This window comes from Salvia splendens, chromosome 5, assembly GCF_004379255.2.
Source record: "Salvia splendens isolate huo1 chromosome 5, SspV2, whole genome shotgun sequence".
Classification (NCBI taxonomy): Eukaryota; Viridiplantae; Streptophyta; class Magnoliopsida; order Lamiales; family Lamiaceae; genus Salvia; species Salvia splendens.
This window is the reverse complement of record NC_056036.1, coordinates 10,690,892-10,707,007: the sequence shown is the minus strand read 5'-3', so window position 1 is coordinate 10,707,007 and position 16,116 is coordinate 10,690,892. Positions and strand designations below refer to the sequence as shown.

Below are 16,116 nucleotides of genomic sequence, written 5' to 3'. Positions count from 1 at the left end.
CTTCGTCCGTCCGTCGGTTCCAGCCATTACCGCCGCCACCGCCACCGTTTCTTTGAGATTGGGGTGGCCTACTTCGCACGGCGAGTCCGGCACCTACTCCCTGCGGGGTGCTCTTCTCCTCGCTGTAGGCAGGTTGAAGGACCCTCATCCTTGCATCCTCCCTCCTTATCTCGGAGTATGCTTCATCCAAAGAGGGAAACGGTTCCATCTTGAGTATTTCCCTCTTAGTATTTTCATACTTGTCATCTAGGGCAGTGAGTAATTGATACACTCTATCTTCTTGTGTACAATTGTCGTAGATCTCGACATCCTCCTGATACTTCATCGGATTTGGTGATTTCTGATCGATTGCTAGCCATATCTCTTGTAATTGAGTCCAGATCTCCTCTAACGTTTCTCCTTTCTGTTTCAGAGTGCTTGCTCGGCGGCGGAGATCGTAGACTTGTATTCTGTCCCCGCCGCTGGAGTATGTCACGGCTAGACTCTTCCACACTTCCCTGGTTGTTGCGTGTTTGGAGATTCGGGTTACTATCTTTGGTTCCATATTTTGAACCAACCACGTGAAGACGCAATGGTCCGCCTGTTGCCACCGTGCAAAGGCTGGATCAGTCTTCGACGGAGGAGCGGGATGCCCGGTGAGGTGGGAGATCATTCCCCTGCCACTGACGGCTCTCTCCATCAATACGACCCACAACGAGTAATTCTCGCTGGTCAGTTTGTAGCCGATATCCAACGGCTTGGTGTCCACCACGATCTCCTGTGGTGGGTTCGGTTCCGGGTTGGCATCTGCTGTGTTCGTCATGGCAAAACTGCTGCGCATGAAGTTTGCAAACATCCTTGCAAACTGCTCTGTCTCTGTTCTGTCGGTAACAATCTCTTTGTGTTCATTGGATTCTGACATCCTTTTACTGATTTTTCACAGGTTTTGGTTACAATTGGTCGGGAAAGGTAAGTTTTTGGTTACAATTGGTCGGGAAAGGTATAGACGATGATGAGATTTCTCTGAGTCACAGGAAAACATCCTGCTCTGGTACCATGTTAACCGATACTAGAAGAATTAGGGACATAGAAGATGATACTTTTTACTGTGTATTTTATTCATTGTACAATAATCCTCTTATAGAGGTTGATACATTGATATACAAGGAAGGTTTCTATTCTCCTACAATTATGCTATCAATCTTCTATAATCTTCTAAATTGATTTCCAAATCATCGTGATTGATATTAAGAAATCTTTCCATTCTAACAATATGTTTGATTAAGTCTTCTTGTAGCTCAGTGTGGGTTCTGGTATCGCGCATTGTGTGTCTTGTTTCGATCCTCTCGCCCACTGTCGTATGCACACCTCGGGGTGGGGGAGACCCCGCGGTTGAGCTTTCGACTTCATCCTCGTCGTAAAAGTTAGCCGCCCTCGGTCCTTCGTCAGCTATAATCATGTTGTGCAAGATAATACACGTGCACATGATGTCGGCGATATTCTTAACGTACCACAGCCGAGACGGGACCTTCACAATGTTGAATCGGGCTTGAAGGACCCCAAAAGCTCTTTCGACGTCTTTCCGAGCAGACTTTTGACGCTGCGCAAAAAGAATCCGTCTCGGGTCTTGCGGATTGCTGAACGTCTTCACGAAAGTAGACCACCTTGGGTAGATACCATCGGCGAGATAGTAACCCATGTGGTATGCATTTCCGTTGACGGTGAAGTCGATCGCCGGTGCTACATCATTCAAAACATCATTGAAGAGTGGTGAAGAATATAGCAAGTTCAAGTCGTTGTTGGATCCGGTAGCACCGAAATATGCATGCCAAATTTATAGACGGTAGTCGGCGACCGCTTCAAGGATAAGCGTTGGGCCTCCGCCTTTGTGGCCGCTTAAGTATTGCCCCCTCCAAGAAGTCGGACAATTCTTCCACTTTCAATGCATGCAGTCAATGCTGTCAAGCATACCGAGAAAACCGTGGATTGTTTCGTGAAGATGAAGCAGTCGTTGACAATCTTCGGTGGTGGGTGCTCGAAGGAATTCCTCACCGAAAGCAGAATGAATGTCGTCGCAGAAATTTTTGAGGCATATGATTCCAGTTGACTCACCCACATGCAAATACTCGTCGAAGAGGTCAGCCGTTTGCCCAGTAGCAAGTTGTCGGATGACACAAATACACTTCTGCAACGCCGAGAGACTTTGCCGACTGATTGCGTCTCTACTTGATTGAAAGTATTCAACACGGGCGGACAATGTGTTGACAATACGCATAAACAACCGTTTTGACATGCGAAAATGGCACCGGAAGTAATCTTACGGAAACCGCGACTGATCGGAAAAATAGTCGGCAACGAGCCTTTCGTTGGCTCCCTCCCGGTCACGAGGTATGTAGCGGCGAATTGATCTAGTTGGCCGAGGAGGAGTGATGGGGGTGGTGGCGGCGACATAGGCTTCATAGGCGGCACGATATTGTTCATAGTATTCTTGTTCTTTGCGCTCCGCTTTAGCCATGATATCGGTGAAATCCATTTTTAGATAGGGCTTGAGTGAGAGAGGAAGATGTAGAGGAAGATGTAGATGAATTGTATGAAAAAGGATGAATGAGAGATAAATTTGATGTGAAAAATGGATGATGAATGTGTGTATTTATAGATGATTTTGGGGTTTTAAAAAATAAAAAAAATCAAAAAAATTCCAAAAAAATGGCTATATTTTTGGGAATCTGAAAATATTTTTTTTAAATTTTTGGTATTATTTTCTATTTTTCAAAAAAGAATAATAATTCCAACGGAAAATTCGTTGGCGAATAGAAACGCGCCACATCGCCTGCTCAGAGGCACGGACGAGCTCGATGCATCGAGCAACGCCGTGCCAGCGGCAAGACGCCGTCCGTCCCAGCGAGCACCGCTGCGGATGCTCTTATTAGCTGATTATTTTTTTTTTGTTAAACTTGAAAAAAAGATCACTATTACAAAATATTCGAGCTAATGGTAGGTATGTATTGCTTAACACTGTACGTAACACAAAGTTGGAGTCAATATAAGTAAAAAAAAAAAATACTTTTATACTATATCGGAAAAAGCGGAAGGGATCACCTCATACTTTGCATAATACATTTTATAATACACCATTAAATAGTTGACAAGTGGAATCTATTTTATGGTTAAAAAAGTTATTTCTGGAAATTATTCCCTTCACTTTCTTACTACCATATTTAATCAAAATAATTTTGTTAACTCTTGTTAAACAAATATCATAAGTCAAATTTTACTTTTTTTAAACAAAATTATATGAGAAAATGTAACTTTTACGTATTCTGAAAAATATAAAAATATAAAAAATTTCCCTTTTTATTTCTTATTTTTATTTTACTTTGATGATTTACCTTTTAATATCACCAAAAGAATGTCGCTCTTATATAAAATTGTGAATAAACTAAAGCTTGATCAAATTTTATGTTTTATATAGCTATTATCACAATATAAAATTTATATATATATTCTATAAAAATAACTGCAAAAATGTATTAAGTTAAAAAAGGTTGACATAATTAGTTGACTATATTTTTTTAAAAATTCGGTTTCATTATAATAGAATCAACTAATTATATATATAAAAAATTAATTAATTAAAATTTTGCAATTATTTTTATGGAGTACTATATTTTTTATATTATTTTATATTTCGATAATAGCTATATAAAACATGATATTTGGTCAAATTCTAGTTAATTGCATTTTTATATAAGATCGACATCTTTTACATATATTAAAAATTATATAATCTCAATAAAATTAGAAAAGAAATAAAAAAGAAATTTTAAATTTGATAGAATACATAAAAAATTAATCTTTTTATATAAATATTTTGAAGTAAATAAAATTTGACTTATTAAATATTTTTAACAATTTACGTAGCTTCTTTGATTAAATATAATAAGCTAAAGTGCATGAAGTAACAAAAGTAGGGAATAATTTCCAGAAATAACTTTTTTAACCATAAAATAAGTTCCACTTGTCAACTATTTAATGGTGTATTATAAAATGTATTATGCAAAGTATGAGGTGATCCCTTCCGCGGAAAAAGGGTTAAAAACACTTATATTTACACCAGAACTCAACTAAACTTTTCATATGCTTTTAGGTATACTTAATCCTTTAATATTTGTACAGTAATTCTTAAATGTTTAAATTTCTCTCATTTATTTTTCTATTTATTTGTAAATTATATTTTGCAGCAAAATGTTATACTACTACTAAATTCTAATGACTAATGAGTTTGCATGGAATAATTGTTTTCGACGATATGACTTGTAGTATTATTGTTCTTCTTCTTATATTTAACCCAGTTTTAATTGAAACATATTCCCTCTAGGTAGGGCCGAAGTGTCCACAATAGGGGGCCACAACGGACTATAGCTGGACGGGAGGGAGCCGCATTTGCGGCATGGAAGGGGCGGTGTGGACGGGACCGCGGCGCCGCCACATGGTGTTTTTTTTCCTATAAATACAACCTATTCCTCTCATTTTTTCAATATTTATAATACAACGGATATTTGATTTTTTTCCTAATTAAATGATATTTTCTTTTTTAATTATTTTCGTCCGATAATTTTTATTCTAATCCAATTAAAATATATCAACAATTAATAAAATAATGTGACTTGTGTTAGACTTTGTTTTAATTTAATTTAGTTGCTTTTGGTTCGGATTGTATCCATATCTATATACCCCTTCTTGATTCCGTAAAAGATGAGATCAGTAAAAGGCAATCACTGAAATGGGATCTTTGTAGGATCGTCAATATTGTACCAAGGGCATCTTTAGAGTATAAGTTTTTGTGTTAGACAAGTTTGTAGAGGTAGGTCGAACATTACACTGATACAGTGATACCCATGACCACAACTCAATGATGAATGAATCCACACCAACGGGCAGCATTGAAAATAGAATAGAGTCCTTAAATTTTAATGCAGAAATCTCTTAGAAGTTGTTCAAATGGAAAATACACTATCAAATTGTACTTCACTTGATTATCGTCTCCGTCTCTTTTCTCTTTTGCGCCATGTAGATGAAGGATGCTACTTGCGCTTCTTCAATGTTGCTCCAGATGGTGTTCAAGTGCAACGGTTTAATGGGAATTCATGGCAACCAAAAATCCTCAATAAATATAGACAACATTATTAATACGTCGACAGGGTAGGAAACCCCCAAAATTTTGCAAATCAATGAAACCTAGAACTAGAAATACATAGCTGCACACTGAAACGAAAAGAAGATTATGGTAGACTGTTCTTAGTTGGTGGTAAGGAAAGAAGATTATTAAAGTAATTTCCACAACTTTTCAAGGGAATTGAGATTTCAGAAAGTGTTTTCTGGTAAATTGAGTTTTTTGACCTGAGCTAACACAACAAGGTGAAATTTGGAAAGATGAGAAAAGTTGAAGCCTTTAGACTAACCAAGCGAAGCGAGCCCTTATTAAAGTAAAACAACTTATGTTATCTTTGTTAGTTTTCTTTCTTCTCATCAGTCCACGCGCAGAAACAACAAAGACAGGTGGGTCCCCTTCACAGCTGCTTCCACTGACTCTCTTCTCTCTCTTTGGTTGCTCATCTGCGCCTATATTTTTATATGCCAACTGCTCACCAGAATATGTTTACGCAATTTTAGTTCCCCATCCCTATAATTAGGCGACGCCAGCGATGGGAAATTGCTGCTCCGACGTCGCCGGCGGGCAGTCGGCGGTAGGAGGCACCAATTCTAGCTTAGCAGCTAACGCTTCCAACGAAGCAGTTGATGCCTTCTTCATGTCTCGCGGCTACAACGGTCTCTCCTCTGAGATCGAGGTCCGTGCCAATTGTTTGCATCACTGGATATGCCTATTCAATGCCATTTATGTGTTTCTGTGTATGTGTGTGGTTGTTTGGGTTTTGAATCTTTTGATGGCGCATAGGTAATTTAAATTGGATTGCTGCAACTGGAAATGTTTCCTTACTTGTTTTTGTACGCAGTCATGTAGTTTGGAATTCGCGGATTTGGAAACATTGTTGGTGAGATTGAGTAATTGAATGTGATTAGGTTCTGGTAGTAGCCAAAATGAATGAGTATTACTATCTATGGATTTGGCGCTGAGTTATGTTCCAGGATGGGGTGGATTTTAGGTGCTGTTGGTAGCATATGCATACCTTGATCCCTATTGGCCTTGGAGGCACTGGAGAGTGGGTAATGCTCAAGTATCATAGGCCATGTTTCTGCAGAAGTGCCTGACATAAGTGATGCTACAAACTACAAGGTACTTGTGCAGGAACTTGGTGAGGCTGGTCCTTAATGGAGGTATTCGTCTGGGGTTGAGTTTTCCGTGGGAACAGTACGTGATCTACTGGTATGTTTTATTAGGTTCACAGCTGACAAATACCTACGTTGAAATATTTGGAAGACAGGATAGTATTTAAATGTGGATCTGATCCTCATTTCCTAAGCCTTTGAATCAAAATCGGCATGAATAAGCACCTTGAGCTCTGAGTACTATTGACCCACTACTCTGGATTTTACTTTCTTAAGCACACAGTCCTCAAGGTTGCTCATAGCCATGTGCTACAGTAGGATAGTGTGTGGTTAACCGCCTAATCTCAAGCTATTGGTGCAAAGTTGGACTATAACAAATTAACTAGAGACAATTAACTGCCTCTCCTTAGTTAATCTAGGACCTGGACCAGCTTCATGGTTTCTTTCCTTTTCATATCAGAGATTTTGTTTATTTCCTGTTTTTTGCTGTTGATGCTCCATATGTTGTAACAGACTTGTATTGCCATAATATGTTTCATTGATGATCCATCAATCTTGTGATCAAGCTCAAATATTTTTCAGCTCTCTCTTTCTGCAACAGACTTACGTGATCGGGATGTGCTCTCCAAGGTTTGTTTTTACTTTATCAGAAAAAAGAACTATAGCTCTAAACATTTCTTGATATAGAAAATCATATTGTTTTCTGATCGTTTCTGCAGTCTATACTTGTTTGTATACCTATATAAGCTTAAATGTGTTGATTTGGACTTGCCTAGTCTTGTGACTCTAGTAACTCATTTTGTCCTATTTTACATGTTGATGAACATTTTCACTCAAGGTCAGACCTTCTAGTGAGATTGGTTACTGCAATGATACATTACATGTTTATGTTTCTATTACATTCACGCAAAAATGCATATCTGCAAAATTGATTTATAGTTTGTGTACATGTATGTGGGAAATTCTATCACTTCTTGTTCCAAAAAAGTTCACAAACTTTTTCCTGACTTCTTTTTTGTTTTTGTGTCCAGTTTCTTTGGATAATGTTGTACCTCTTTTTCACTGCACCTGTTATTTTTACAATTTGGTTACTTATAGTTGGTGGTGGGTATGCTGTTTGGATAAATTTAATGGATTCACCTTGACACCCTCCACTGACTGCCGTCACATAATTTAGAGTGATCCTATGGCGGTTCTGTATATCAAAGGAAATGATGGTTCGCTACGAGAGCTTGGTCGGACAGAAGTAGTTTTGAATTCATTGAGCCCCAAATGGATTAAGAAATTTTCTGTTACCTACCAATTCGAAATGGTGCAGAATTTGGTGTGAGTTTTATTGTGAATGCTATTCTTCTACCCCAAAAATAAATAATTTGGTCTTATGTATCTCAAGAGCTTCCTCTGCTGCAGGTTCCGTGTCTATGATGTCGACACTCAATTTCATGGCATGGATGTGAAGGTAGGTTGAATACCTTCATTACAAAGAGTAGCAACTTCACTGAATGATGAACACTATTTTATTAAGTACTATCTCTTATTAATATCACATCATACATTTACGTCCCTCATTATGTTATATTCATTGCCTATTTCACATGAACAAGTTATATCTGATTGATTTTATTAGAGTTTTTTTTCTTTTCTTTTCTTGCTTTAGACACTTAAGCTGGAGGAGCAGCAGCTTCTTGGTGAGGCTATTTGCACGCTATCTAAGGTATGCTTATTCTTCATCTCTGTTTTCTTAATTTAATCTATGTACATGTGTAGACAAAATAAAATATTACTACAACTTTGTTACAGTTACACTTACACCTACACCTTACAAACTCCTCTTTTTTGATTGCTCTAGGAGAGATTTATTTAAACTTTATTTCTGGTGGATTGATGATATCTTCCCCATGACTGAAGCCTTAGTGGTACTTGTGCATCTCGTGCAGTCCTTAAACTTTGAGGCTGGAAAATGGGCAATGCTTGACTCTGTTTCTGTAACATCTTAATATGTACTCCCTCCGTCCCATAATAGATGTCACACTTTCCTTTTTAGTTTGTCCCACAAAAGATGTCACATTTCCTTTTTTGGAAAAAGCTCTCTCTCACATTAATATAAATATACTATTTTCTCTTTTCACCTAACACACAAAACATCTCCTAAAATCTCGTGCCATTTCCCAAGTGTGCCATCTATTATGAGACGGAGGGAGTATTAGTCTTCTGATCTTGTAACTTTTTGCAATGGATATATAACATTTATCAGTGGTTTTTTTTGGGTCACTATTTTTTACCTTACTTTCCCTCATTTCATTTTTGTAGATCACCACGAAACTGTACAGAACCGTAACCATAGATCTAGTACATGAAGAAGTTTCTACTCGGAAATGTGGCCAGCTTACAGTTTATGCTGAAGAAAGTGTCACGTCAAAAACTACAGTAGAGTTGGTATTGCGATGTTCAGACTTGGAATCCAAGGATTTGTTCTCAAAAAGTGTAAGAGAGAGAGTTCTTTCTTCCAGTTCATCTCAAAATCAGATTCTGTATAAAGTCAGAAAAGCTCAGTCAAATCTTTGTCATTTTTCTTTTTCCAGGATCCGTTTCTTGTAATATCAAAAGCTACAGAGCATGGAATATTAGTTCCAATTTGTAAAACCGAAGTCCGGAAAAATGATCACGAACCAAAATGGAACCCAATTTTCCTGAGTATTCAGCAAGTAGGAAACAAGGTACAAACGATGGTTCTAGAAACTTCTCTATGTCACTTTTAGTGGTCTGAAGCTTTTCCTTCTACTGAATATATAGCATATTGACTTGCAGAAATGACTGGTTTTGATTCTAGATTTGCTTTCAGATGTTAAACTTTGTGTCGGTCATTGTTATAAAACTTAACATGAATAGTCATATTGGATTGTAATATCTTTAGTTCTCTGTATAGCTGTTCTCTATTCTTTTTCAGTAAGTACATGGAGATTTTTACCTCACGAGGTTTAACTATTGCAGGACAGCCCACTACTTATTGAGTGTTTTAACTTCAACAGCAATGGAAAGCATGATTTATTGGGGTATAAGCATTTGTCTTTATTTGACCATATCTGTAACTGTTTTCTTGCTTACGCTGATTCCCATCCATAATTGTTCAGAAAACTTCAGAAGTCACTGGCAGAGTTGGAAAGGCTGCACTCTGCTGGCTCTGTAGAAAATTTGTTTATCCCAATGTCAGTTGGGAAAAATCACCAATGCAAGGTAAGAAACAGACTGTTTGAGATGAGTTTTTTAGCATATGTATACCTATCTGAATGTTGAATATTTCTTTCCTGTAGGTCTTAAAGAGTCAGTTGATTGTGGATAAGTATTCAGAGACCATCCAGCACACATTCCTCGATTACTTGGCTGGAGGCTATGAGCTGAATTTTATGGTTGCTGTTGATTTCACTGGTACCTTCTTTTAAGTCTGCTTAATATGCTTTTCTTTGGAGTGAAAGTCTTCTGTTTGGTTGAGTTTATATATCGTTGACTTTTATGAACTAATTTGAACTCATTTGGAATGAGTTTATTTTTTTTTGACTGAGGTCAGATCATTATAATATCAAATATGCTGCTATGTTTGTGTAGTTTCCCTTGGTGCTGTGTGCATGCCACTTTTTGTTGTGTCCTAGGATCTTTATACAGTAAACACAAAATGGTCTGCTTACTAAGTTTTAGGTCATGCGGTTCTTGCTGCTGAAAGATTTCTTAGAGTATGTGACAAGAAGTATAATAGAAGAGACTCTGGTGTCATAAGTGAACAAGTAGGCGTCTCAGTGTTAATGTGTAAAGAGTTCTCCTTTTCTTGTCTGCACACTTGGCTGCCCTAAGTTTGCGTGCATTGTATGGACGTCCATACGTGTAGTGCTAGAATTTCTTTTATCCTAAAGTTTGAAGAGGTTGTTACTAACTCAATATCTTTTATTAGCTTCAAATGGTAATCCGCGCCTACCTGATTCATTGCACTATATTGATCCGTCAGGGCGGCCAAACGCATATCAGAGAGTGAGATGTATTCCATTGTACGATTTCAGTTCCTGGTTTTGAGGAATACAACTGATATGCTCTCTCTTTGTTTAGGCAATATTAGAAGTTGGGGGAGTTGTGCAGTTCTACGATTATGATAAAAAAATTCCTGCTTGGGGGTTTGGAGCCCGGCCAATTGATGGTCCCGTATCCCATTGCTTTAGCTTAAATGGCAGCAGTACCTATTGTGAGGTGAACCTGGGACTTGTTAACATACTGTCAAGTTCTCAACTCATTTTCATTGAAAATCATTTCTATTTCCTTCCAGGTTGAAGGAATCCATGGAATTATGATGGCATATACAAGCGCTCTTTCTAATGTCTCATTAGCAGGACCAACATTATTTGGACATGTAGTTACGCAGGCTGCACAGATAGCCAGTGGATCGGTTGCGAGAAATGAGAGAAAGTATTTTGTTTTGTTGATTATAACAGTACGTCAAAAAATTTCAAACTAATAATTTTGTTGTCTGCTCTATCGTCTGACTTCTAGTAAACCTGATCATATGCTATATAGCATGGAGAACCTGAGTGAAGTTTGCATTTTTAGAATCGTGCATGTTATTTCTTCCTGGTTTAATAATTAAATCTGATTATATCCTCACATTTTAACTAATTCATTTGCTATACTAAATTTTTTTAGGACGGGGTTATAACTGACCTCCAGGAAACAAAGGATGCCTTTGTTATGGCATCTGATCTGCCATTGTCAATACTTATTGTCGGGGTTGGAGGAGCTGACTTTAAAGAAATGGAGGTATATGCCTTTCTTTTTATATGGTTTGCACTTGGTTGCCTTAACCAGTGTTAGCAAATATCTACCATCCATTTCCCACACTTCTCAATGAATAATCTGCCGTTCATCAGATATTGGATGCAGACAAAGGGGAGAGGCTCGAAAGTTCATCTGGACGGGTTGCATCACGTGACATTGTCCAGTTTGTTCCTTTCCGTGATGTACAAAGTAAGGAACAAATTCATAGAGTTCCAGAATACAATTTTCTTATTTGAGCATCTTCAATTATCTTGAAGTGGTTGGGGTATTATTGAAATGCAGGTGGAGAAGACTCTGTCGTTCGATCACTTCTCGCTGAATTACCAACACAGTTTTTGACTTATGTGCGAGCTCGAGGTATTGGCCCAACTGCATAATCCAATCAACAACTGTAAATACAAAATTACCCTGGTTATATTGTGAATAGTTTGCTTCCAGAATGATCTGCGCCAAGTTCCTGGTTAGGTTTTTTTCTCACCACGGAAACATGCCCAACTTTGTCAGGGTTCATAAATCTGGAAATAGAAACCATTCTTGTTCATTATGTAGCATGAATCAATTTTTTTTTTCTGAGAACGCTTCTCACGTGGACATGGATTTTGATACAATCTAAACCTTTTGCATCCATTTGTACCTAGTTTCTTGATATCTGAAATATTCGACTAAAGGACACCATTTCTTTTTAACCATCATCGATGTTTTGCCTACGAATGGAGTAGAAATCACACTTATTTCATCGCTAGATGCTGGGATTGATGATTGCTTGCAAGTGAGAGGACTGTATACGTTTGAGAATTCTTTTTGTCTGTGTATGTAAATTCTGACTACAATTTGATGTTTGATCTACATTTTCTTAATTTCTTGGATTCGATTTTGTAAATTCTATGTGTAGTATAAAGTCCCTCAACACTTTAGATGCTATGCCGTAATTGATGAAGCTGTTCAAAGTGCTTAGTATCTTTACTCTAATTTTGTAATCCAATTTAGTAAGATTGCATGTTGCAGTCTCGAGATGAACATTGTACAAGATACAAATAATCGAGAATTCCCCAGAGCTCTGCGATGCCTCACACTCAATTAAAAATTAATGCCTCACATTATTCGTATAGCTTTCATAAAGGAGTTCATGTTCCAGATGGCCCTCCACCGAGTATGAATGTTTGGCTACTACATGATAGATTAGGTGTTTATTATTTGCGATAGATTCTTTAATTTTTGGGCTGTGCCCAGCTTTCTTTACCAAAAAAAAATGAGAACTCTCCGTACTCAGTATGACAAAAAAACTGATAGTACAAATGGAAAATGTTGTTAAATTCAATATATCTACCACAAATTGTGACTATATGTTAAATTTCTAATTAGTTACTAATATTAATTACAGACTAATAGTTAAATCTACCTAAGAGTGTTGTCATTAAGAAAAAATATGTCGCCTGCTTCTCATTATTCTTTGACATGTATCCTTTTTCAATACTCATTTCACAATCAAATGGAGTATTTTATCCATTTTGTAATGTCAATTACTACTACTTTTTATTTTGATATGTTTGTCTATGAACTCCATTTTTCTATTGACATTACATCAACGAGTTTTTACTCCTTGTTGAATGAATTATATTACTATCAAATATTAATAGTAAACGATGAAGTATTTATTAATTAAATGATTTTATATAATGTACAGTATTTCTTGGAGTACAATACTTTTCTAATCTTTTAATACTGAATCATCATTCATATCATTTTCATAGTAGGAGTACAAAATTGAGAGATAACAGAAAAGAAAAATGATTCAGGGTACACCAACGACAAAACCCTTGAGCTGAAAAACTTGTTAGTTCGAAATCGCCATCTCCACTGCCCAAAATCCCATTTGAAGCTGTGTAATTCTGATATTTGATACGTCATAAACTAAGAAATAAACTAAGGAGAAGTGTAGTTTATCCATTTATTTGGAATAAATGGATAAATTAAGGGAATTCTTCAAGAAAACAATTTTCTACGCTAGGGTTCTTTCCGGGTACGAAGAGCGCAGAATCAGATCTTACAGATTGCAGCTTCAGAAACGTCTCCAGCAGGTTTCGATTTGCTCTCATTTGAACTGATCTTCTTTTTTTAGTATTTTGTTATAGATACAGTCAGCTGTTGCTAAATTTCTATATTATTTGATGAAATCAAATGGGCTTGTAGACTTGTAGTAGTATTTCACGTTGTCATTACTGGAATTTAAATAAAATGCGAGCCTTGAGTTGGTGAAGGCGATCTAGTAGGATCGTTCTCATTTGGGGTGAGTTAAATGCGGCTATTGTAAGTTTGATAGTACTGTATCATTTTGTGCTATTTTGATTCGGAAAAAAATTGAACTGAGAAAGCAAAGTGGGTGACAGGATTCTTGGTTATATGAAAATGAAGAATTTCTATATCTGAGTGACTGAAGAGTAGGGTATCAACTCATGTAATTGGTCGTAAATTGCTTTGTTTGAGCTGGTTGTAGGAGCTACTCTTTGATTTGGTTGTCTAAGTATGTGGATGATACAACTGTAGCAAAAAATCAGACCTTTTTTAGTTTAATTTGGTTGTCTAAGCATGTGGATGAAAGCATAATGCCACAACCAGTTGAGTTGGGATCAGAAATTATCCATACTATATGATTTGTCTTGCCAATGGCTTTGCTGGTGATATACTCCTGTTAACGAATTGTTTATTGTGAAGATGGTTCTCATATACTTGGGTGACATTTATCATGGATTACGTGCTCTTGAGTAATGTATATGCACATCTAGATTCAAATGAAAGGTAGGAACAGCTAGATTTCATGTGTTATTAACTTAATAACTTTACGTGCCTATGTATTTTATATGTATCTACCAATTAATGTATTCCTTCAGTTTGTCTCCTTTTTTAGTTTGTTATTCATGTTATTTGACAGGCAGAAGTAAGGAAAGCTGCTCTTAATAAGGTTCCTGAACAAATTATTTTGTCAGAGGTGCGGAAGATGGTTCAGGAAATGCAGGCTTTGAATAAGAAGTTAGAGGACACGGTAAGTTGCTCAACTCTTCAATTTTGTTGCATGAATCTTACAGCTAAAGGCTAGCAATAATGTTGATAGGAAAATTTTAGGATAACATTTTCCTCTAGCCTCTAGACCAATATTACTCATCCATGGATGTTGATTTTATATTGATCCAAACAGGACTTGAATTTGGGATTCAGGGAATCGTACTAAAATTACTATTTGTGAGACTAATTTTATGGAGTATTAGCATAGTTATATTCCATTTTCCATAATCGTCATATCACGATAAGATTGAAATCTGTAATAGGTAACTTATGCTGGAAAAAGGGGAAAAGACAAATTTGTGTCTGTATTGTGCTGCTTTGTTTTATTGTTGCTAGAGAGGGCTGCATTCAATTTCAGGCATAGCATGGTTTTTACAGCTTAAACCCTTATCCTATATCGTTCTCTGGTTGTGAGTGATACACCTGCAGGCCAGAATAAATATTTAGAATTCGTTCTTTGTCAATTCATGTTTTCTCCTTTTTCTCAATTACTGGCTCTTGTTACTGTCAACGGGATTCATGGTTGGCAGATGCTTCCATGAAGCTGTCTGTGACTCTTATAGAAGACTAAGAGGTTTATTCAGAATAGCAGAGTACCATTCATGTACAATGCATCTTGAGTTGTCATCTATAGATTCTATACTACCAAAAGAAAATCCAATTAATTGATCATCAACCCACCCACCTTCCTACTAGGCACCATAACAAAACATTAGAATCTTGATAGATTTTCATCTTCATCCTGTCACGGAAGAGATTAAATACTCTTTTCATTTCTTTAGCTAATTGGTTAATAGGTAGCTAGACTCTTAATTCTCTGTTTTCCTATATGTGCTGTCTAGACAGCTTCCTGGTCTGTGTAATGGGCGAATTTCAGTGTGGTGTCCTTTTTTTGGATAAAATAACATCTTGCATCCTTTCACTACTGTATACTGTAGAAAAGTGTTTTTGCACCTTTAGTTCACACTTGAAAAACAGAAATAATGTGGAGCTCCGTCTTTTTCCTCTTTTTATTCAACTGTAATATTTAGAGGCATGGTGGATAGTCGGGTATCTCTTGTGGCCTATATTTGGTTATCTAGTCAAGTTGATTATATATAAGGCGAAAATTTTGCAGGAAGCAGCTATAGAGGATTACTTCAAGCCGCTTGACAAAGAAGCAGAGGTGATTATGAAGGCTCAGCTTGAAGGAGAGGAAAAGACAATGAGAGAGATGGTGGCAACCATGCAAAGACAGGCTCTACTCGAGAAAGCTGAAGCAGATGCACAAGCGCAAGAACAAGCACTTACACTTTCAAAGAATTCAAAAGCCGACAAAGAGGATGAGGAGCTAGAAACAGAATGCGTTGACAAAAGGGCTGGAATGCGATGAATCCTCAAAACAATTTTTGCACTTGTTTAAATTTCAAGGCATTGCCCCCATTTTTCAGAGGCTTAGTTAGGTTTGCCCAATGGAACGTGAGCAGGCGTTGCCGGTGGCAGTACACCAACACAAAATCAAATGTACGTTGCCAAATTTTCTTAGGTATTCTTTTTTCAAGTTTTGGGATTCTTACATATTTAATGTAATATAAGTATAATTTTATTATTATTATTATTATTATTAATATTATTATTATTGTTAGTATTATTATTATTAATTATAATGTATTAAAAATGATATAAAATTATAAATCATATTTAATTTCGGTATAATAAATAACTATAATTAAAATTATCATAATTACTATATTATTATAATATTTATATATATTTGTTATTATCACAATAATAATTAATAATTTATTAAAAAATTAAAATATAATATATAATATAAATTATGTAATAATTATAATTGTATAAATTAATATTAATCAATAGTCTTAGTGAAATTTAAAATTATAAAAGTTATTTATAATATCCGTAAATATTATAATTATAATTATAATAATCATATTTATTATTATAACAATTTATGATTATAATACTCTATGT

The 16,116-nt window shown here is 36.3% G+C and overlaps 2 protein-coding genes across 5 annotated transcripts; both read left to right on the top strand.

Annotated features, from left to right (window-relative positions):
- The first annotated feature begins 5,017 nt into the window (after positions 1 to 5,017).
- LOC121804716 (protein BONZAI 2-like) lies at positions 5,018 to 11,774 on the top strand. 4 transcript variants are annotated; one of them, XM_042204350.1, is made up of 17 exons: positions 5,018 to 5,538; positions 5,653 to 5,828; positions 6,850 to 6,897; positions 7,445 to 7,593; positions 7,678 to 7,726; positions 7,925 to 7,981; positions 8,578 to 8,751; positions 8,850 to 8,984; positions 9,259 to 9,320; positions 9,399 to 9,501; positions 9,579 to 9,693; positions 10,211 to 10,287; positions 10,363 to 10,500; positions 10,577 to 10,741; positions 10,951 to 11,064; positions 11,175 to 11,271; positions 11,365 to 11,774. In XM_042204350.1, exons 2-17 carry the CDS (start codon positions 5,685 to 5,687, stop codon positions 11,457 to 11,459), a joined length of 1,722 nt encoding a protein of 573 aa, XP_042060284.1. In that variant the 5' UTR covers positions 5,018 to 5,538; positions 5,653 to 5,684; the 3' UTR covers positions 11,460 to 11,774. The 4 variants fall into 4 exon arrangements, with proteins under 4 accessions (XP_042060284.1, XP_042060285.1, XP_042060287.1 ...); XM_042204353.1 differs by lacking the exon at positions 5,018 to 5,538 and adding an exon at positions 6,287 to 6,364 and having other exon boundaries at positions 5,687 to 6,204; XM_042204351.1 differs by lacking the exon at positions 5,018 to 5,538 and having other exon boundaries at positions 5,618 to 5,828.
- A 1,052-nt stretch (positions 11,775 to 12,826) lies between these two features.
- Positions 12,827 to 15,760, top strand: LOC121805940. Its single transcript, XM_042205993.1, has 3 exons — positions 12,827 to 13,160; positions 14,012 to 14,122; positions 15,260 to 15,760. Exons 1-3 carry the CDS (start codon positions 13,044 to 13,046, stop codon positions 15,512 to 15,514), a joined length of 483 nt encoding a protein of 160 aa, XP_042061927.1. The 5' UTR covers positions 12,827 to 13,043; the 3' UTR covers positions 15,515 to 15,760.
- Positions 15,761 to 16,116: the final 356 nt, after the last annotated feature.